At 42.8% G+C, this 18,125-nt stretch overlaps 1 protein-coding gene across 2 annotated transcripts in view; it reads left to right on the forward strand.

Moving 5' to 3' along the window:
- The first annotated feature begins 1,329 nt into the window (after positions 1-1,329).
- nrde2 (NRDE-2, necessary for RNA interference, domain containing) overlaps positions 1,330-18,125 on the forward strand; it is a 78,881-nt gene continuing 62,085 nt past the window's right edge. Inside the window, exons 1-4 of one of the 2 annotated variants that reach the window (XM_069915903.1) lie at positions 1,330-1,530; positions 5,344-5,452; positions 12,138-12,344; positions 12,431-12,577. In XM_069915903.1, coding sequence (XP_069772004.1) covers positions 1,458-1,530; positions 5,344-5,452; positions 12,138-12,344; positions 12,431-12,577 — 536 coding nt within the window. In that variant the 5' untranslated portion in view covers positions 1,330-1,457. Of the gene's footprint in view, positions 1,531-1,564; positions 1,900-5,343; positions 5,453-12,137; positions 12,345-12,430; positions 12,578-18,125 lie in introns of those variants that run through there. The other variant, XM_069915904.1, reaches the window with a different exon arrangement.

The raw sequence follows: 18,125 nt of genomic DNA on the forward strand, positions 1-18,125 counted from the left end.
ATATATTGGATGTGGAGGCAGGTAGATGAGGACAAGACGCAATATGAATATGTTGTGATGTAGTGTATATATTTTTATGCAATTATTGCCCATTCTTAATTGCAGATAAGAAGGAGGTGAGTATATTGAGTGAGACACTTAAATCACTGTAGTCCTTCTGGTGAAGATTTTCCCCACCACATTGTCAGATAGTAAGCTTCTGGATATAGACCTGGTGACAATGAAAGAAGAGCACGTTTGAATTGGAGGAAAGCTTCACGAAGTGATGTATCTGCAGCCTTTCCTTCTTGGTTATGAAGTCCTGATTGGTTACTAGTCAAGTGGGCTGCTCTGGCTAGGGTAGTGTTGTTGGATCTACACTCATTCAGATTTGTGCTGTACCCATTAAAAAAAAAGCTTTGGGAAATTGAGTCACTCATTCTGTGAACTGCCTGAGTATTTCTTTGGCAAGTGATTAACATGTCAGATGTTGATGGTTGGGGACTCTGCAAGAATAGATGGACTTTTTTTGAGATGGTCTTTGCCTCACATTGTGCAGCACAGATATGCCATGTGTCCGTCCATGCCAGAATGTGGGAAATAACAATTATAGCCCGTAAATTAAGGATGCTGTCAGAAACACAAATTCTCACAAATGAGTCTCTTTAAAGTTGGTGACACGACAAGCTTTATTTACAAGTCTGCAGAGTTGGACTCAACTGGCTTCTCGCCCAGTCAAGCCCCGATACATACAGTGCATTGATTTTTATACCTTTTTTGCTTGTCCTTCCCCTCCTCTTTAACACCGTTTTAATTGGTTAGTTTTTGCAAAATCATTCTAAGTACACTTGCATTTGTAATTATCATGTTAGTTACGTACACTACGAACTCTGCACACACTAAATTCTGTTTTTCACTCTTTTATCAATCTTTGGCTCCTACATGTCTCTTTGTGACCATGAAAGATCTCGGTTTGTTATAACATTGTCCAGCTGAACTTTTATGGTAAGCTCCCTGTCTATTCTGGCTTCCCCTTTTATGATCATCACATTTTAACTTAAGCCCTTTTTAACCTAAATTCTCTATCTATAACAGATGCCTAAACTTGTTTCTTGTTTGGCTCGTTTCAGATGGGATGTTATTTCAACTAAGAAAACAGTACATTGAATCACAAGGAGCACAGGAATAGACCATTCGGCCCACCATGTCCATGCTGACAATCAAAATATTTTGTCAACTGCATAATTAAGACGAAAATTGAGTTGTGGTTCCATCAAGTATTATTGCTCTTTCTTTTAACGTAATTATTTTCGACGTTTCGTATTTATAGACCTCCTTGTGCCTGGTCCGAAGACGCTGGATTGGCACCTCTACCGTGGAGGGAGGACCTGCGGGAACTCCAATTCCCACAAGGTCCCGCGGCAGGCCGCGTCATCTCGGCGCGACGCTGCGACCGAATAAGGAGCGGCCTTGGTGGGATGGAGCCGTCGCCGGCCTCGTTGTTTCCAGCTTTTGCTGGGACGAAGGCGCCTTGCGCCGGCGGCCCCGAAGGTAAAGGCGGGTGCGGCCGTTCCCCTGCTGGCGTTTCCCCACATGGGAGCCCCGAGAACCCCGTTTCCTGGGCCCTGCAAAGCGAATCTGGCTCCCTGGACCTGGGAGCGTCGTCAGGAATTGGAGCCCATGCTCCCCTCTATTATTCCACTCGTCTCTGAGCCTTCCTCCCCCTCCTTTCTTAGAAAAAGAGACATTGGCTTGAAATTGCTCTGCCGTTCAATAACCTTCTACTTCTCTGCCGCCTTCATGTGCAAAGTCCAGATCTCTACCTTGATTGCAAGAGCCAAGTGTGGAGGCGTAAAGGAACAGCCCAAGATCCAAAGTGTTCCACCTTTGCCATGGTGTGCATAGAAGATAGGAGCAGGAGTAGGTCATTCGACCCTTTGTAGCTGTACTGCTCTCAAGTAGTGAATTCCCTGCCCCCTGAGTGTTCTTTGCCCCCCCCCCCCCCCCCCCATAACTGCGAATGAAACATTCATCAAGAAACAGCTTCTTTGGCCTCAACTCCACATTAGGTCTTATTTGATGTGAAGAAGACCGCAGAGCCCACCTCACTGACAAAAGACAAAGGAGGAAAAACCCAACACCCAACCCACCAATTTTCCCCTGCAACCGTGTCTGCCTGTCCCGCATCGGACTTGTCAGCCACCAACGAGCCTGCAGCTGACGTGGACTTTTACCCCCTCCATAAATCTTCGTCCGCGAAGCCAAGCCAAAGAAAAAAAAAAGACGTACTCTCTCTTCCAGATGAGATATCGTCTTACAGTACGAATCAAAACTTATAGGTAACTTTCAGGATGAAATGCTTAGATTTTTTTTTTGGATTAGTTTTTTTTTTCAATAGAGTAGGTTAGATGGGTTCAATATTTTTGATGTATTTTCTGTTTTCCTCCCTTCTTCTTTTCTCTTTGGCTTGGCTTCACGGACGAAGATTTATGGAGGGGGTAAATGTCCACGTCAGCTGCAGGCTCGTTGGTGGCTGACAAGTCCGATGCGGGACAGGCAGACACGGTTGCAGGGGAAAATTGGTGGGTTGGGTGTTGGGTTTTTCCTCCTTTGTCTTTTGTCAGTGAGGTGGGCTCTGCTGTCTTCTTCAAAGGAGGTTGCTGCCCGCCGAACTGTGAGGCGCCAAGATGCACGGTTGGAGGCGAGATCAGCCCACTGGCGGGGGTCAATGGGGCAGGCACCAAGAGATTTCTTTAGGCAGTCCTTGTACCTCTTCTTTGGTGCACCTCTGTCACGGTGGCCAGTGGAGAGCTAGAGAAACTCACCAGGTCATGCAGTGTCCAAAGGAAGTAAAAGCCTGAGCCCTTTGTCAAGGAATGAGCAAAAAAAAAAGCAGACAGGCATCTGAATAAAAAGGTGGAGGGAGCTTGGGAACAGCGCTGTCCAATAGGTAAGAGGTCATGGGGAATATAGTGCAGTGGCGGGGGGGGGACCTGAGTTTATACTATTTTAAGTTTTATCGTAATATATATACATTATGTGACACTCTATTTTCAGTTTTGTTCCCTTTTTTTTATTGAACTGTATTCTAAAAAAAAAATTGAAAGGGAAAAACATCGCCAACCAAGTAATCGTGTACAGTGTTAGCCACCTTGCTTCGAATCCGGTGCTGCTGTAAGAAATTTGTACGGCCTCCCCGTGTCTGCGCCGGATTGCTTGAACCCTTCAAAACCTCTGGTGGTTGTAGGTTAATTGAGTGGCATGGGTTTGAGGGCCGGAAGGGCCTGTTACCATGCTCTATGTCTAAAATTAAATTTTAATTAATTCATCTGAGACGGTCCCATTTGCCTGCGCTTGGCCCATATCCCTTTAATCCTTTCCTATCCAGATACCTGTCTGAATGATACCCTATTCTGAGTGCCAGTTATTGGTTGCTGGAACCTGACCTGAAGGAAATGTGATGCCTGCATCTACCCTATTGAGCCCAGTAAATACTTTGTGTCAGTCAGTCAGATCACCACATGCTATTCTAACCTCGAGGCGCAATCTACATTGTGTCTCTTCATTGTACAATATCTCTAACCCAATCTGGTCTTGCTAGTTAGTGATGTCCATATTCTGTAAAATAAGTTTTGAGATCTGAGCAACTGGTTATGTAGTTTTTAAATGTAGAAATATACTGTTTGCTTTTACTATTCACCTTAAATTTGTTTACTGAGCCCTTTACCACAGAAAGCATTTTTTTCCTAATTTACTTTACTATTTGTGACAGATTAGGGCTGGTATAATCTGATTTTTGGTCTGAATGTCTGCTGTTTTAATATGGCTCTTTCATAATGTGAACAGTATGGCAAACTGTGCCACTCCATTATGAAACTGGCATCTGTAGTTGCGGGCCCCGACAGGAGGTCGGGTGACTGTGAGAGCGCGCCAACTGTAATTATTTAAACTCCTGTGAAGATTTCATTAAACAATTCAGGACTCAGACAACTTCTGTTGTGCTTTATCTGGACCACTTCCTACGTTGGTGATCCAATCTTGCTCTCAACATCAACAAGACCAAGGGGTTTTAGGAAGGGAGGCTTAGGCACCTCACACCTATCTGCATTGATGGGACAACTGTGGAGGTGGTTAGAACCTGGGGGTTGGTTCCTGGGAGTCCACATATCAGAGGACCTCTCATGGAGCTAGCACCTCGAGGCATCTGTGAAGAAGTGTGAGGAGATTTGGCCATGATCAGAATCAGAATTTATTGTCATGAAATTCATTGTTTTGCAGCAGCGTCACGGGGCATTATTTAGATAAACCACATGACGAAATAAATTAAAATAGTGCAAGAAAAAGACAAAGTAAGGCAGTGCCTCTGGTTCATTGATCATTCAGGAATCTGATGGCAGTGGGAAAGAAGCTGTCCTTGTGCTGCTGAGCACTTCAGGCTCCTGTACTTTTTTCCCCAATAGTAGCAGAGTGAAGAGAATATGGCGTGGGTGATGGACGTCCTTGACAATAGAGGCTGTTTTCTTAAGACACCACCTCTTGTAGATATTCTCGATGGAATAAGACTGATGCCTGTGATGTCACAGGACAAATTAACAACCATGGCACCTCAGTGCCAGACAGTGATGCAATCACCTAGAATGCTCTCTTCAATACACCTGTAGAAGTTTTCAAGATTCTTCGGTGAAATAAAGAATCTCCTCACAAAGTCTTGCAAGCCTTGTCTGTGATTGTGTTGACTTGGAGGCTTCAGGACAGTTCCCTTGAGATGTTGATAACCAGGATTTGAAAAATTAAATTTAATATTTTATGCTCCTCCATAGTGACAAACCGCAGCCTTCTGCACTTCAGGAAATAAGGACCTAGTCCTTCCATCCTCTCTCAATAACTCAAGCGTTCAATTTCCAGGAACATCCTGATGATTCTCCTCTGCACCCTCTTCAACTTGATGGCATCCTTCTTCTAGCCAGGCAGCTAGGATTGCACACTGCACTCCAAATGCGCCCTTGCCACAGCATGTACAAGGTTTTGGTATCTAGGATTCAGACAGGAAATGTTCAGCAAAATTGTTGAAGCAGCTCCGAACCAAGGAAACTGACTTTTGAATCTTAAAACTGCACCATTCATTTTCTCATCCTCTGTTGCTCTAACTGTGAGAGTTAAACAGCATTGCAGCAATGCAGGGCATTGTAATCAGTGAGGTTTTCATTGACTCGTCCTTGTATGTATGTTGTCCTTGACCGCGATCAACAACTTTAATAGCATCTGCTGTCAATTTATCTGATAGGTCCTTGCATTATAAAGCACAGCTGCCAAATAATATTGTTATTTATCTATTTATTTATTTATTTATTTTGCTGCCTGCAGGATTGGATTGGCTCAGTAATCGAAGCTTCTGCACTGAGGATGCCCTGCAGCTACACCAGTGCATCACAGGGATTGCAGCAGGCTCAGTCCAGGGGTCACCACAGGCAAGGTACACAGTTCATCTCTCTCTTTCTATCCCTTTACAGCTATTCATTCTCTCCTCTTCCTATTTGTCTCACTTTTTCCCTATTCTGTCTCAAATCATTACAGTGTGTCTTGCAGTACGAATCCCTCTCATTGCCTTCAGGGTATAAATTTTCAAGTTCTTTGAACTGCTTTATATAATATTCTTGGAAGCAGCTTTATTTTGGTTTGATTTTGATTTGCGGAACAAAGTTCAGTTTGAGCTTAAACTATCAGCTTTTATTTAGCTCTAACAGCAGTGGCCTTTTCTGGCTGAGTATTTAATGGTACATCACGAAAGGAGCAAAAGAGCAGAGGTTTTCCCCAGACGTGTTGAATGAAAAGAACTTGCACTCCAAAGGCAGGAGTGTGGGGTATGAAAGCCAGTATAATATAGAATTGGGTTAATCTCTGACCTTGTGAGGTGCTTTGAAGAAACGAGCCTTGCAGTTAGCACATAATACTATGCTTTGTGAGTTCTCTGATTTCTACCAACAGTGCTTCATCTCAATTTCTGCTTTTTCAGTCACCCATTTGGAAGAATTACACTTGTACTGACCTATGTATTTTAGCAGGGAAAAAATCCATTATAAAGAACACTTCCTAGTTTTGCCACCTTCCCACCTTGCAGAGTGCAGGATCCTGCCACCTCACTACATTTATTAGCAAAGTGAGCCCTGCTTTCTTTTAACTTGTTGCCCATCTGCAACCTTCGTTCCTTACTGCGTAATCGGCAACCGTGTTTCAAATTGGTCTTTCATTGGCGTGCACTCAGCAATGTTTACTCTCTTAACTGCTCACGTTCCCATGGGAATTTCTGAGTCCAGTGATCCTCTATTCATTTATAATATACAGGGAGAGGTTGCAGTTGACATTTCATTGAGAAGAACAACTTCCCCTTGGTGTGAACAAAGGTTTCCCTTTTAACTATTGAGTATGATTGAGTGCACTTGATCTCTGCTCTGACCTCATCGCCAAGGCTCTTTCGAAGGGATGTCAGGTTTTTAAATAGCAAGGAAGCAAACAATGTTTTTCTTTTTGGTCTGGATTTTCCTGTATTTGTACATTAATTTTGCAGTGCCTCCTTACTTTCTACTTTTGTGTGAGAACAGAGAGTTTGGACGAGCTAGCTGAGCAAGTTACCTTACTCCCCACTGTAATTTTGTTGATTTCTTGCGGGTCTTTGGTGTTGCCGTCAGGCTGGGTGACCTATTCCCAGGCTATCGACCTTCTTATCTTTTTTTTGTCTGCCATCCTCCTTTCTCTAAGCCAGGGGCCCCCAAACTATTTAGATCATCAACCCCTTCGAGGAATTCTTGATTGCTCATTGACCACCTCCCCCGCCAGGCATGTACAAAAAAATTTGCTATATTAAGGGAAATACTGTATGATGCCTTCAGTCCTTCATTATCAACACTGGCAGATGCTTTAAAAGAAGTCTTTAAATTTGGTCGATTTCTGATTTTTTTTTTCTTTCAGCGCCTTTAAAAAAAAATCAAGATCTTTGATTTTCTTATCAGAATGAATCCTTTTGAGGTGGTCTACCATCTTCACAGATTTCAGGGCATCAATACTGAAAGTCTTTTCACTTAACAGGCACATAGTCATTGTTTCCTTAGTAAACGAAGGTACAAATCCAAATTTCAAATACTCTTGTGAATATTGTTGGCACTTATTCTAAGCGTGAGCGGCCACCATTGTGCTTACTAGAAATGTGGCAAATTCACACCGTAAAGGCACAGCTATCAGTTCACTGACACCACTCCGATAGCTATGGTGTTGAGTATGCGCTGGCTGTCTCTGGACTAGTTGGCGCCATTGCACAGGAATGACGCGGCCAGGATACTCAGCCTAGTATTGCCACAACCCAGATTTTCATTACGTACTTGAGAATAAAGCTACGGCTAAGCTAAAGTATTTTAAAATGTTACAAGACTACAATGTTATTGATGAATCATATAGTTAATATGTCTATCAAGTATTTTAAATAAAATAGAGCATATGAGTAAAAAAAAATCCAGGTAAATTCATCATGTGAAAGCATCAGTCCATTGTCTTGTGATTCTAGGTACAGCGCAACTCCGATTATTCGAAATGGTCGGGTCCGGGCCCAAGTCGGATACATGGTTTTTTCAGGGAATAGGTCATTTTTTAAAAACAGCCCATTTAGCAACAGCAAATCACTTGTGTAATAGTGTCTAAACAACAAGGGAAGGCTCTTCAAGCATTAATGTTTAATTCTCACCAAAAAATTGCTGGCCGCTGTCGATCACCAATACCTCCCCACCAAGGTCCGAACTGCCATCAGCAGGCCTGACAACCCCAGTCAGTTCGGCTCTGAAAAAAATTTCGGATAAATGAGGATTTCTGATTTGTTTTGGATATTCTCATTTATCCAAAATTTAAAAATTTTTCAGATAAATAGGATTTCAGAGAATACAGTTTTGGATAATTGTAGTTGTACTGTAATAATAAATTATTATAACTTATCATTATGTTTCAGTATATAAAATAGTCAATAAAAACTAATTATATATAAATCAGAAATGTGTATCAGCAAGTTGATTTTTATTTCTTACGTGAATGTCAGCTTTTGACCCCAAAAGTTCAATTGACCCCTCCCACCCCTTTGACCCCTATGCATTTATCGACCCTTGGGATAGTCTCATAGATTATCAACTGGTTTGGAGACCCCTGTCCTAAGGCAACAGCAGGCAAACCTGTTTTGTTTTTCGTGAAGTATTCAGCTTGAGTAGAAGTTTAACAGACAAGCCATTCTGATGGAGAAGGAAGAATATCATGTTACAAATCAAGATTTGGGAGGGATATCTGAATGATTGGGTTGATGGCTAGGAAGGCTTTCTCATTTTAGGTTACTTAGAACAATAAAGCACAGGAAAAGGCCCTTCGGACCATGATTCTATGATGACCATGAAGCCAATTTAAACTTTATATATGCCTTGATGTGATCTATATCCCTCCAATATCACTATAGTTACTGGATTTACCACCTCTCTTTGGCAGTATGCTTCAGGCATGCGCCTCGACTGATTTAAGCAAATATTCCACGTGCCACATTTACCACCTTGTATATATGTTTATCTACTTTCAGGGAGCTATGGATTTGCATTGCAAGTTCCCTCTCTACATCATTGGTCCTAAGGATCTGGTCATTTACTGCATACTTTACTCTTACATTTGACCCCCTCCCCCCACCAAAATGTGCAACACTTCACACCTTTCTGGATTAACATAACATAACAATTACAGCACGGAAACAGGCCATTAGGCCCTTCTAGTCCGCACCGAACCAAACACCCCTTTCTAGCCCCACCTCCCTGCACAATGCCCATAACCCTCCATCTTCTTCTCATCCATATACCTGTCCAACCTTTTCTTAAATAATACAAGCCCATCTGCCGTTCTCTGCCCACATTCCAACTGGTCTTTTTCCTGCTAAATCCTTTAACAATCTTCCTCACTCTTCACAATTTGGTCAATTTTTGTGTCATCTACAAGCTTCTTAATCAGTCCATTTAGATTTTGATCCAAGTGTATATATCATCTCAATCAACCAAACATCAGAGGCCCCTGCACTGATCCCTGTAGAAAGCCACTGGTCACAGACCTCGTGCAGCATTCTGACCAAAAGGCAGTCAAAGTCTTGGGCTTGAACCCTTCTTCAGGAGTGCCAGGCACTCTAATAAGAAGGTGGGAAGGGGGAGGAGCACAGGAAAGAGGTATAGGATCCAAGTTGGAGAGGGAAGAAGAGAAAGGAGCTGAAAGGAATTAGGGGGAGAGGGCTGAGAAAGATAGCTCTCTAATAGGAGAAGGGAGTGGGTAGCAGAAGGTTAAGAGAAAGAGAGAGACCAGGTAGGTGAAATTGATAAATCGATGCCATCTGGTTGGAGAGGGCTGAGATGGAATAATGAGGTGTTGTTCCTCCCATTTGCAAGTCTCTTCAACTTGGCAGTACATGAGGCCATGGACATAGCTGTCAGTGTGGCAGTGGGGTGTGGAATTGAAGTGGCTGGCCACTAGGAGGTCTTTGCTGTTGCAGCAGACAGGTTGATGGTGTCAACACAACGATTTTCTCCAAACTGTTCCTTGACATCCACCTTAAATGTTCTTCAAGGCCCCCAACACTACCTCGTTCTTGTGATTAACATGCCCTAGAATACAGCACTCCCTGCTCTCAATATCCTCCATGTCCTTCTCCTTGGTGAATAACTTGTTTAGTTACCTTGGTCACTTCCTCTGGCTCCAGAGATTAATTTTAAATTTATATATTTGGACATGTAGCACGGCCACAGGCCCTTCCAGCCCACAAGCCTGTGCCGTCCAAATACACCCAGTTAACCTGCCACTCATGTACGTTTTGAAGGGTGGGAGGAACCGTAGGAGGAAATGCATGCTGACATGGGGAGAGCATACAAACTCCTTACAGACGGTGCCAGATTTGTGCCTGGGTTGCTGGCGATGTGTAATAATGTTGCGCTAACCGCTACGCTAATCGTGCCTTTGTCTGTGAGTGGCTCTATCCTCTGCCGAGAGACCCTTTAGTTTTTCATAAAATCCCATAATCCTATTGCCAAGGACATTTCATGGCTCTTTTAGCCCTTCTGATTCCCTGTTTAAGTTCTCTTCTGCTTTCTTTATGTTCCTCAAGGAATCATTCCGATTTCAGCTTCCTAATATGTGCTCCCTTTTCCCTTTTGACTAAATTTGCAACATCACCTTGTCTGTTCCTGAACCTGGCCATCTTTGCCTTCTTTACCAAAATACCCTGGTCCCAATTTTGACCAGTGACTCCCATGTTAGAGGTGCAATTAACCTATAATAGCCACTTCCAATCTATTCTCCCCAGTTCCTGCCTCATACTGCGATAATTGGCCTTTCCCCAGTTTAGTACTACCCACCCTGAGATCTAGTCTAATCTTTAACAATCTGAAAACTTATGCAGTTAAGAGCACTCTTTCCCAAAATGTTCCATCATTGACACTCTTAATCATATGGTAGGTCTCATTTCTCAAAGCAAAGTTCAATATAGTCCCTTCCCTCATTGAATTATCTACATACTGTGCTAAATCCTCCTGGATCCACTTAAAAATTCTGGCCCATCTAAGCCTCCAACACCAAGGGAATCCTTGTCAAAACCGTGGAAGTTAAAGCTACCCACTATAACAACCCTATTGCATTTAAATCTTTCCATATTCTGTCTACATACCTGTTCCTTTCTTCTGCTACTGGGAGGCCTATAATATAACCCTATCATAGTGAATGCACTTTATTCCTCAGCTCCATCCATATTGTATCACTGGTTGACCCCTCTAGGATGTCCTTTCTCAGTGCAGCTGTGACACTCTCCATTATCTTTTATAACCCTTACCCTACATTGATTTCCTTCATGGGTGAGCACGGTGAACGTAGCAGTTAGCACGGTGCTGTTACAGCACCAGACTCCTGCGCTGTCTGTAAGGAGTTTGAACGATCTCCCTGTGTCTGCACGGGTTTCTTCCTCCGGATGCTCTGGTTTCTTCCCACTGTTCAAAACGATCCAGGGGGTTGTAGGTCAATTGGGTGTAATTGGGTTGCATGGGCTCGTGGGCTGAAAAGCCCTGATATTGTGCTGTATGTCTAAATTTAAAATTAAATAACTAAATGTATTTAAAAGTTGTTGTTCTTCAACTGATCCCTTAGGTCTATTTGATTTCCCTCTTGCATAACCCACCATATATAATGTCCAGAGTGTTAGATTCAGTCAGACTTCCTGGTAGTTCCTGCTGGTGCTTGTCTTCACTGGAGAATAACGAGAAGTGGCGGCAGGTCCAGTGGCTAAGAAATGGTCTGTGAACACTCCTTCTGTATCATAATCGTCTTCATAACAGCAAATAGGATGTTGTCACCAGCCTCCAAATCTGTTGTGTGCAGCTTCCCTTCACCCAAGTCACATCCTTGGCAAGAGCAGAAGGAATGGCCTTGAACTTCCTCCTGAAGGGGTTCTCCCCTTTTCAGAGTCCCAAAAGAAGAGTTGCCATGGGCCAAATTTAGCCTGCATCCCACCTTTTTGAAGGTCAGAGTCCAAAGTCCTTTACCAAGTAAGCCATTACAGAGCTGGATGATCTGTTTTTATTTAGTTTCATGATTGATTTTAAGAAGAGCAGAAAAATGTTGCTTCCTCTACGGTGATGTTGGGAGGGGTAGAATCTGGAGGGAGGACGGAAGCATGTTTTTTTTTAAATTTAGACATACTGCATGGTAACAGGCCCTTCTGACCCTTGAACCAGTGCTGCCCAATTAATCTACCAATTCAAGGTGGGAGGAAACCAGAGCACCTGGAGGAAGCCCATGCAGACACAGGAAGATCATGCAAACTCCTTACTGACAGCAACGGATTCGAACCCGGGTCGCAGGCATTGTAGTAGGATTGCACCAACCACTACGCTAACAGTCCTGCCCAATTAACCTCAACCCCTGTGCATTTTGAAAGGTAAGGGAAAACCAGGGCACCTAGAGGGAACCCATGCATCCACAGGGAGATTGGGTTAGGGTATTGCTGAATTCTAACCAGCGTCGCTGGCGCTGTAATGATGTTGCGCTAACCGAGCCATCCGTACAGAGGAGTGAATAACAACACCGAGTAACTGACACACAACTACCATTATTTTCAGTGTTCATTCAGACTGCGAAGTATCTGGGAGATTGTCCCCCCAATTGTTGGGGAGTGGCGAAGAACATGTTGCAGCTAAGAAGAAGAAAAAGAAGAAGAAACATCGTCGCAAAAAAGAAAAAAAGAAAAACCAAGAGAGGTATCATTCCAGCTGTGACTCTGACCCTGAGCTCCTCCGGGATAAAGGCAAAGATCCCCTTGCAGAGAGGTGAGGGCATTGTGTGTTAGGAGCACATCCTTTTTTTCTCCCCCTTTTCCTAGATCTTAATTGAATCAGATTCTGTAATTTTGCAGGGGTGGAATCTGCACGGACCTTCCTGTGGGTAAGTTCATGTGGCTGGATGACCTCGAATCACCAACTGCACAGACCTTCTGCATCGATAGAAAGGCTGATCATGCCAACTGGGAGTACAAATCACTCTACCGTGGAGATCTGGCAAGGTACTTGTGATGTTAGAAGCTGTGGATTTTGTTGGGTGGTTAAATTCTCTGGTGGAGCTATGACATTGAGGTGCTGTTTGGAAGGGGTGCTTTACTAGGAGAGAATGTTTGGATGGATCTGTAAGTTTGATGTTTGCCACTTGTCACGACCTATCCCACCCTTCAATTGCTTTCTCTGCCAAATATCCAGCTTGAATTCTCTGCTTTTTGCAATTGGATTCAGCATGGTGAACTGGGTCCAATTGAGTTTACTCCAGCTCTTTCAACAGTACTCCAATTTGTCACATTAACCCACTTCTCCCTTTGCATCCTCATTTTTAACCCCATGTTTCATTAAATCATCTCTGAAAGCCACCAGTAAAACTGGCCACCATCCTTTAAAGCAATGCAATTTCTTTCTACTTAACTGTACTGTTCATAACCTACCTCTGAGCTTTTAAACAATCACCGTATTGCCACCTTTGCCTTGATGTCACTTTAAGCTTGATTGCTTTTCTGTGATGAGCCTTCGGGTTGTTTCCTGTGTTAAAGATGCTGTGTAAACAAAATCAGTGTTGTGGTTGGCTGGATTCTTTGCAACTGCTAACTGCCTGATTGTTTCATGGTTAACTCAATTATTTAATGCCTCCAGTACTTGGTTACAGTTCCATATTAAGCATTAATATTTGGCAAAGTTATTTTGTTCAATTTTACTCGTCAAAATCCTCATGTCTTCTAACCTATCTGACATCCTTATCTGCAGTATTCGATTTAATGTCAAAGCCCTGTGAAGCAACTCAAATCTCTGGGTTTCACAAGACAATATGGAGCAATAATAGCAGCCATGTCACTGTATTTGCATTCCCAAGAGCAAATATATACTTTCTGTAGCCGAAGGAATCTTGAAGGAAATAAATCTTTACATTGCAGACCTTACATTACATTGTAAGGGTGGGAAAATTCGGAGAGTCAAAAGTTGAGTCACTTCAAACCAATCTATTTTCTTGTGAGTCTTTTCGTATCCAGTGTGCTTACCCCTGTGCCCCATGGGTTCTCCTCCAGTTGTCTGCTATACAATGCTGGTGTCAAAATTGCTTTGACATGAAGGCAAAATTAATTAGCTGTGAGATGAAATGCCTCATCAGTGGCATCGTTACTCTCTTGCAGCTGAACAGCTTTCAAATGCAAAGTGTCTGGGTCAATGATGTGCAGCACAATGTTGTCATGTCAGTGATCTGAATGTAGGGTGGAGTTTGACTACAGAAATGAACCAGCGGAGTGTTGTTTTCATGCTGGCAGCAGATTCCTCAGTAATGCTGGCAGCTTGCGTCAAATTAGTAAACCACAACCTCTACAAATGTTTTGGCTTTGGTCAAGGTATAGTGTAAACAGATGGATTTAAATTCTGAAGATGGGTTAGATAAACTTGGCCTGTTTGTGTGTGAGAAGTTTGATGATTGATAATCATACAACACAGAACCAGACCCTACAGGCCACTGAGTCCTCGCTGATCACCAGACATCCATTTACACCAATCCCACAATTCTCCCTACATTCCCATCATTTTCCTCGCCAGTTTCAGTTGACCAACCCTCGGGTTGTTGGGGACAATGGACCACCCAGAGGACACCTACTGGATCACAGTGCAAACCCCACACGCAGCACTGGAGATCAGAATTCAACCTGAGTCACCGGAACTGTGAGGCTGTGGCTCATTTAGTTGTGCCGTCCCTGGGAGGGATTAACATGGAGTGATTTTAAAGAATTTGAGAATTTAGATGCCGTTTCCTCTGGTGGGGGAGTTGAGTACCTCTCTGATTCTTCATGTGATTGCTTCAGGACGAACTGGCCTTCAAACATGCCAGAGAATTAAGTTGCATGTAATAGTTCAGTCCCATCAATATGTAAACTTAACGGCACGAGCATGGACTAAAACACGAAAGCCTGTCGACGCCATGATTGAAGTAAAACCACAGTGCTGGAGAAACACAGCAGGTCAAGCAGCGTACTTTATATAGTAAAGATGAAGGTACATGACCAATGTTCCCGGCCTGAGCAAAATGTAAGCAGGTGCCTGAATGTGGTCAATTTCAGTGGCAGATGAGCGAGTTAAATGGATGGGTGTATGGTCATTCGTAAAGCCATGGAGTTCTACAGCACAGAAACAGGCCCAACTTGCCCATGCCATCCAAGCCAGTCTCATTTGCCTGCATTCGGCTCATATCCCTCCAAATCTTTCCTAACGTCAATGCTTTGTGAACATTAAAATTGTCCATGGTTTCAGCACATTTTCCATATACCCACCACCCTCTGGATGAATAAAGGTGTTTCTTGGGTTCCTTTTAAATCGTCAGGAGTATATCTTGAACAGGAAGGTCATTTCAGTTGAACACAGGCTGCTTTGGCCTTGGTTTGTGACTAGGGAGGGGCAGGAATAAGCACCTTTCAGATTTATTGTCAGAGGGCATGCATATTATCACATATATCTCTGACATTCTTTTTCTTGAAGATGAGGCAGTATTACTACATATTAGCAGTGCAAAAAAAATGGACTTCAATGTACACATGTAAACAAATAAAGATATATGAGCAAACTGTCTGTGTAATACAGAGAAAAAAAACAATGAAGTGCAAATGTAAATGTAAAAGTCCTTAACAAAAAAAGCCCCTTATTGAGTGTGTTGTTGAGGAATCTGATGGTGGAGGGGGATCAGCTGTTCCTGAACCTGGTGATGCGAGTCTTGTGGCACCGAGACCTCTTTCCTGATGACAGCAGCGAGAACAGAGCGTGGGCTGGGTGGAGTGGGTCCTTGATGATTGCTGCTGCTCTCAGACAGCAGCGTTCCCCGTAGACGTTCTCGATGGTGGGGAGGGTTTTACCCGTGATGTCTTGGGCTGTGTCCACTACCTTTTGCGGGGCTTTATGCTCTGGGCATTGGTGTTCCCATACCAGACCGTGATGCAGCCGATCAGCGCACTTTCCACTACACATACCTAGAAATTTGCCAGGGTTTTCAATGTCTTGCCAAACCTCTTGGTTCTTGATCCTCCAAAATATTCTGTATGGAATTTAAATTGGAAGTGGGGGAGGATGTGCTTAAGGAGGAGATTTTTTAAGAAGAGCTGTCTTAAATTTAATTGGGTCTGGTTGTGTGAGTATGGTAGGGTGAAGATTATTCCATGCTTTAATTGTACAGGGGAAGAATGAATTGCTGTCCACATCTGTTTGGGAAGATGGCCCTACAAATTGGGCTGCGTGCCCTCATCTGCTCCGAGCAGGCTTGGGTTCGGTGTAGGATTGGTCGTCTATATTGAGCTGGCAGTTTAGCATTTTGTAAAAACTGGTCAGGTGGTGTGCTTCACGTCTGTCTTGGTGAGAGCTCCACTTTAATGAATCCAAGAGCTTTGTAACAATCACTTCTCTTCCATATGTATTTGTGACAAATTGGGCAGCCTGCCTCTGGACTTGTTCAATTTGAATAGTGCTTTTGTTTGTGTATGGGTTTTTTGCAGCTACTGCGTATTCCAAATGTGGCCTGACGAAGGTGAGGCCTAACTTGTCCTTGACAGAAGTTTAACGATGATGGAAGTTGCGTGTCAGAAAATTTATGACTCCTGTTGCCTTCACCGTTGGATAATGTGTCTGATCTTTCCAACGCAGGTTGTTCTGGATTTTGATGCCAAGATATTTGGTCTGTTTGGTTTTCATCAAGTGTGACACCCAGGATTTTGAATGATGTTTTGTCTGGTTTTCTCTTCCTGGTGACACATAATGACAGTGCATTGATTTCACATTTTGGAGGATTGAACTGCATGCCCAATTTTTGTGACTATTCTACCATGCTATCAAGATCTTTTTGGAGAGCATCCTCGTCATCAGCTGGCTTAATTGGATGGTGTACCAAACAGTCACCCACAAGTAGTTTAGTGGTCTTGTGACTTTTCTGTGAATGTCGTTGACCACAAAATTGCTCAGGCCTATTTCCCTTTGAGAAGGTGGTGGTCAGCTGCCTTCTTGTGCCACTGCAGCCCCTCAGTGCTAAAAGGGAGGGAGTTCCAGGATTTTGACCCAGAGAGGGTGTACAAATTTAAGTTCTTGGGAGTCACTATCTCGGAGAAACCCACCACTCTAATGGCATTGTCTTCCTCGGGAGTTTGAGGAGGTTTGGAATGACATCAAGAACCCTGGGAAATTTTCTTCATATGTTTGGTGGAAAGTGCACTGTGGCTGCATCACTTTGATACGGGGACATCTGAGCGTAAAGCCCTGCAAAAGGTAGTGGACACATCCCAGGACCTCATAGGCAAAACCCTCTCCACCTTCAAGAACATTTATAGGGAATGCTGCCATCGGAGAGCAGCAGCAATCATCAAGGATCACTCTGTTCTCGCTGCTGTCATCAGGAAAGGGGTATCGGTGCCGCAAGACTCACACCGCCAGGTCAGGAACAGCTGCTCCCCCTCCACCATCAGACTCCTCAACAACAAACTCAACCAGGGACTCATTTAAGGTCTCTTTTGCACTTTATTGATTTATTTTATTCTCCTTATATTGCATAGTCAATTTGTTTACATTTCTTAATTTGTTTACATGTGTACAGTTTTTTTTGCATTACCAGTAAGTGGTAATTCTGCCTCACCTGTAGGAAAAAGAATCTCATGGTTGTACATGATGTCAAGGATATACCCTGACAATAAATCTGAAATCTGATGTTGACTGACCTTGATATATTTCTTTTTTTAAAAATTTTTTATTTTTCACACCATAAATCACATTAACCATGATACACACTTTTTCCTTTTCACACATATACAGTGCCATTTTCTCCCTCCCTCCTCCCATCCCACCCTCCCTACCTCCCCCCTCGCGTCCATTTGAGGTACAAAATCTAGGATACATTAAACCAGTCAGACAATGTTGTCATTCAATAAAAATACACCAGAAATTCCACTGAGTCCATTCTTTTCATTTCCTTTTCCTTCCATTAACTTAGGTAGTGATTGTCCTCGGTAGGTTTTCGCTATTGTGTTTCATGTAAGGCTCCCATATTTGTTCGAATATTTCAATATTATTTCTTAAACTATGTTATTTTTTCTAATGGAATACATTTTTTCAAATGGAATATACCATTGTTGTATTTTCAAATTATCTTCCAATTTCCAGGTTGACATAATATATTTTTTTGCTACGGCTAGAGCTATCTTAACAAATCTTTTTTGTGCATCCTCCAAATCAATTCCAAATTCTTTGTTTGTTATGTTACTTAGGAGGAAGATCTCTGGATTCTTTGGTATATTGTTTTCTGTTATTTTATTTAATGCCTGATTTAGATCTTCCCAAAATTTTTCTACTTTCTCACATGTCCAGATTGCATGAATTGTTGTTCCCATTTCTTTTTTACATCTAAAACATCTATCAGATACTGTTGAGTCCCATTTATTTAACTTTTGAGGTGTAATGTATAGCCTGTGTATCCAGTTATATTGTATCATACGTAACCTCGTATTTATTGTATTTCTCATCGTTCCGGAGCATAACTTCTCACATGTTTCCTTTTTTATCTTTATA

Source organism: Narcine bancroftii, chromosome 2, assembly GCF_036971445.1.
Source record: "Narcine bancroftii isolate sNarBan1 chromosome 2, sNarBan1.hap1, whole genome shotgun sequence".
Taxonomy (NCBI): Eukaryota; Metazoa; Chordata; class Chondrichthyes; order Torpediniformes; family Narcinidae; genus Narcine; species Narcine bancroftii.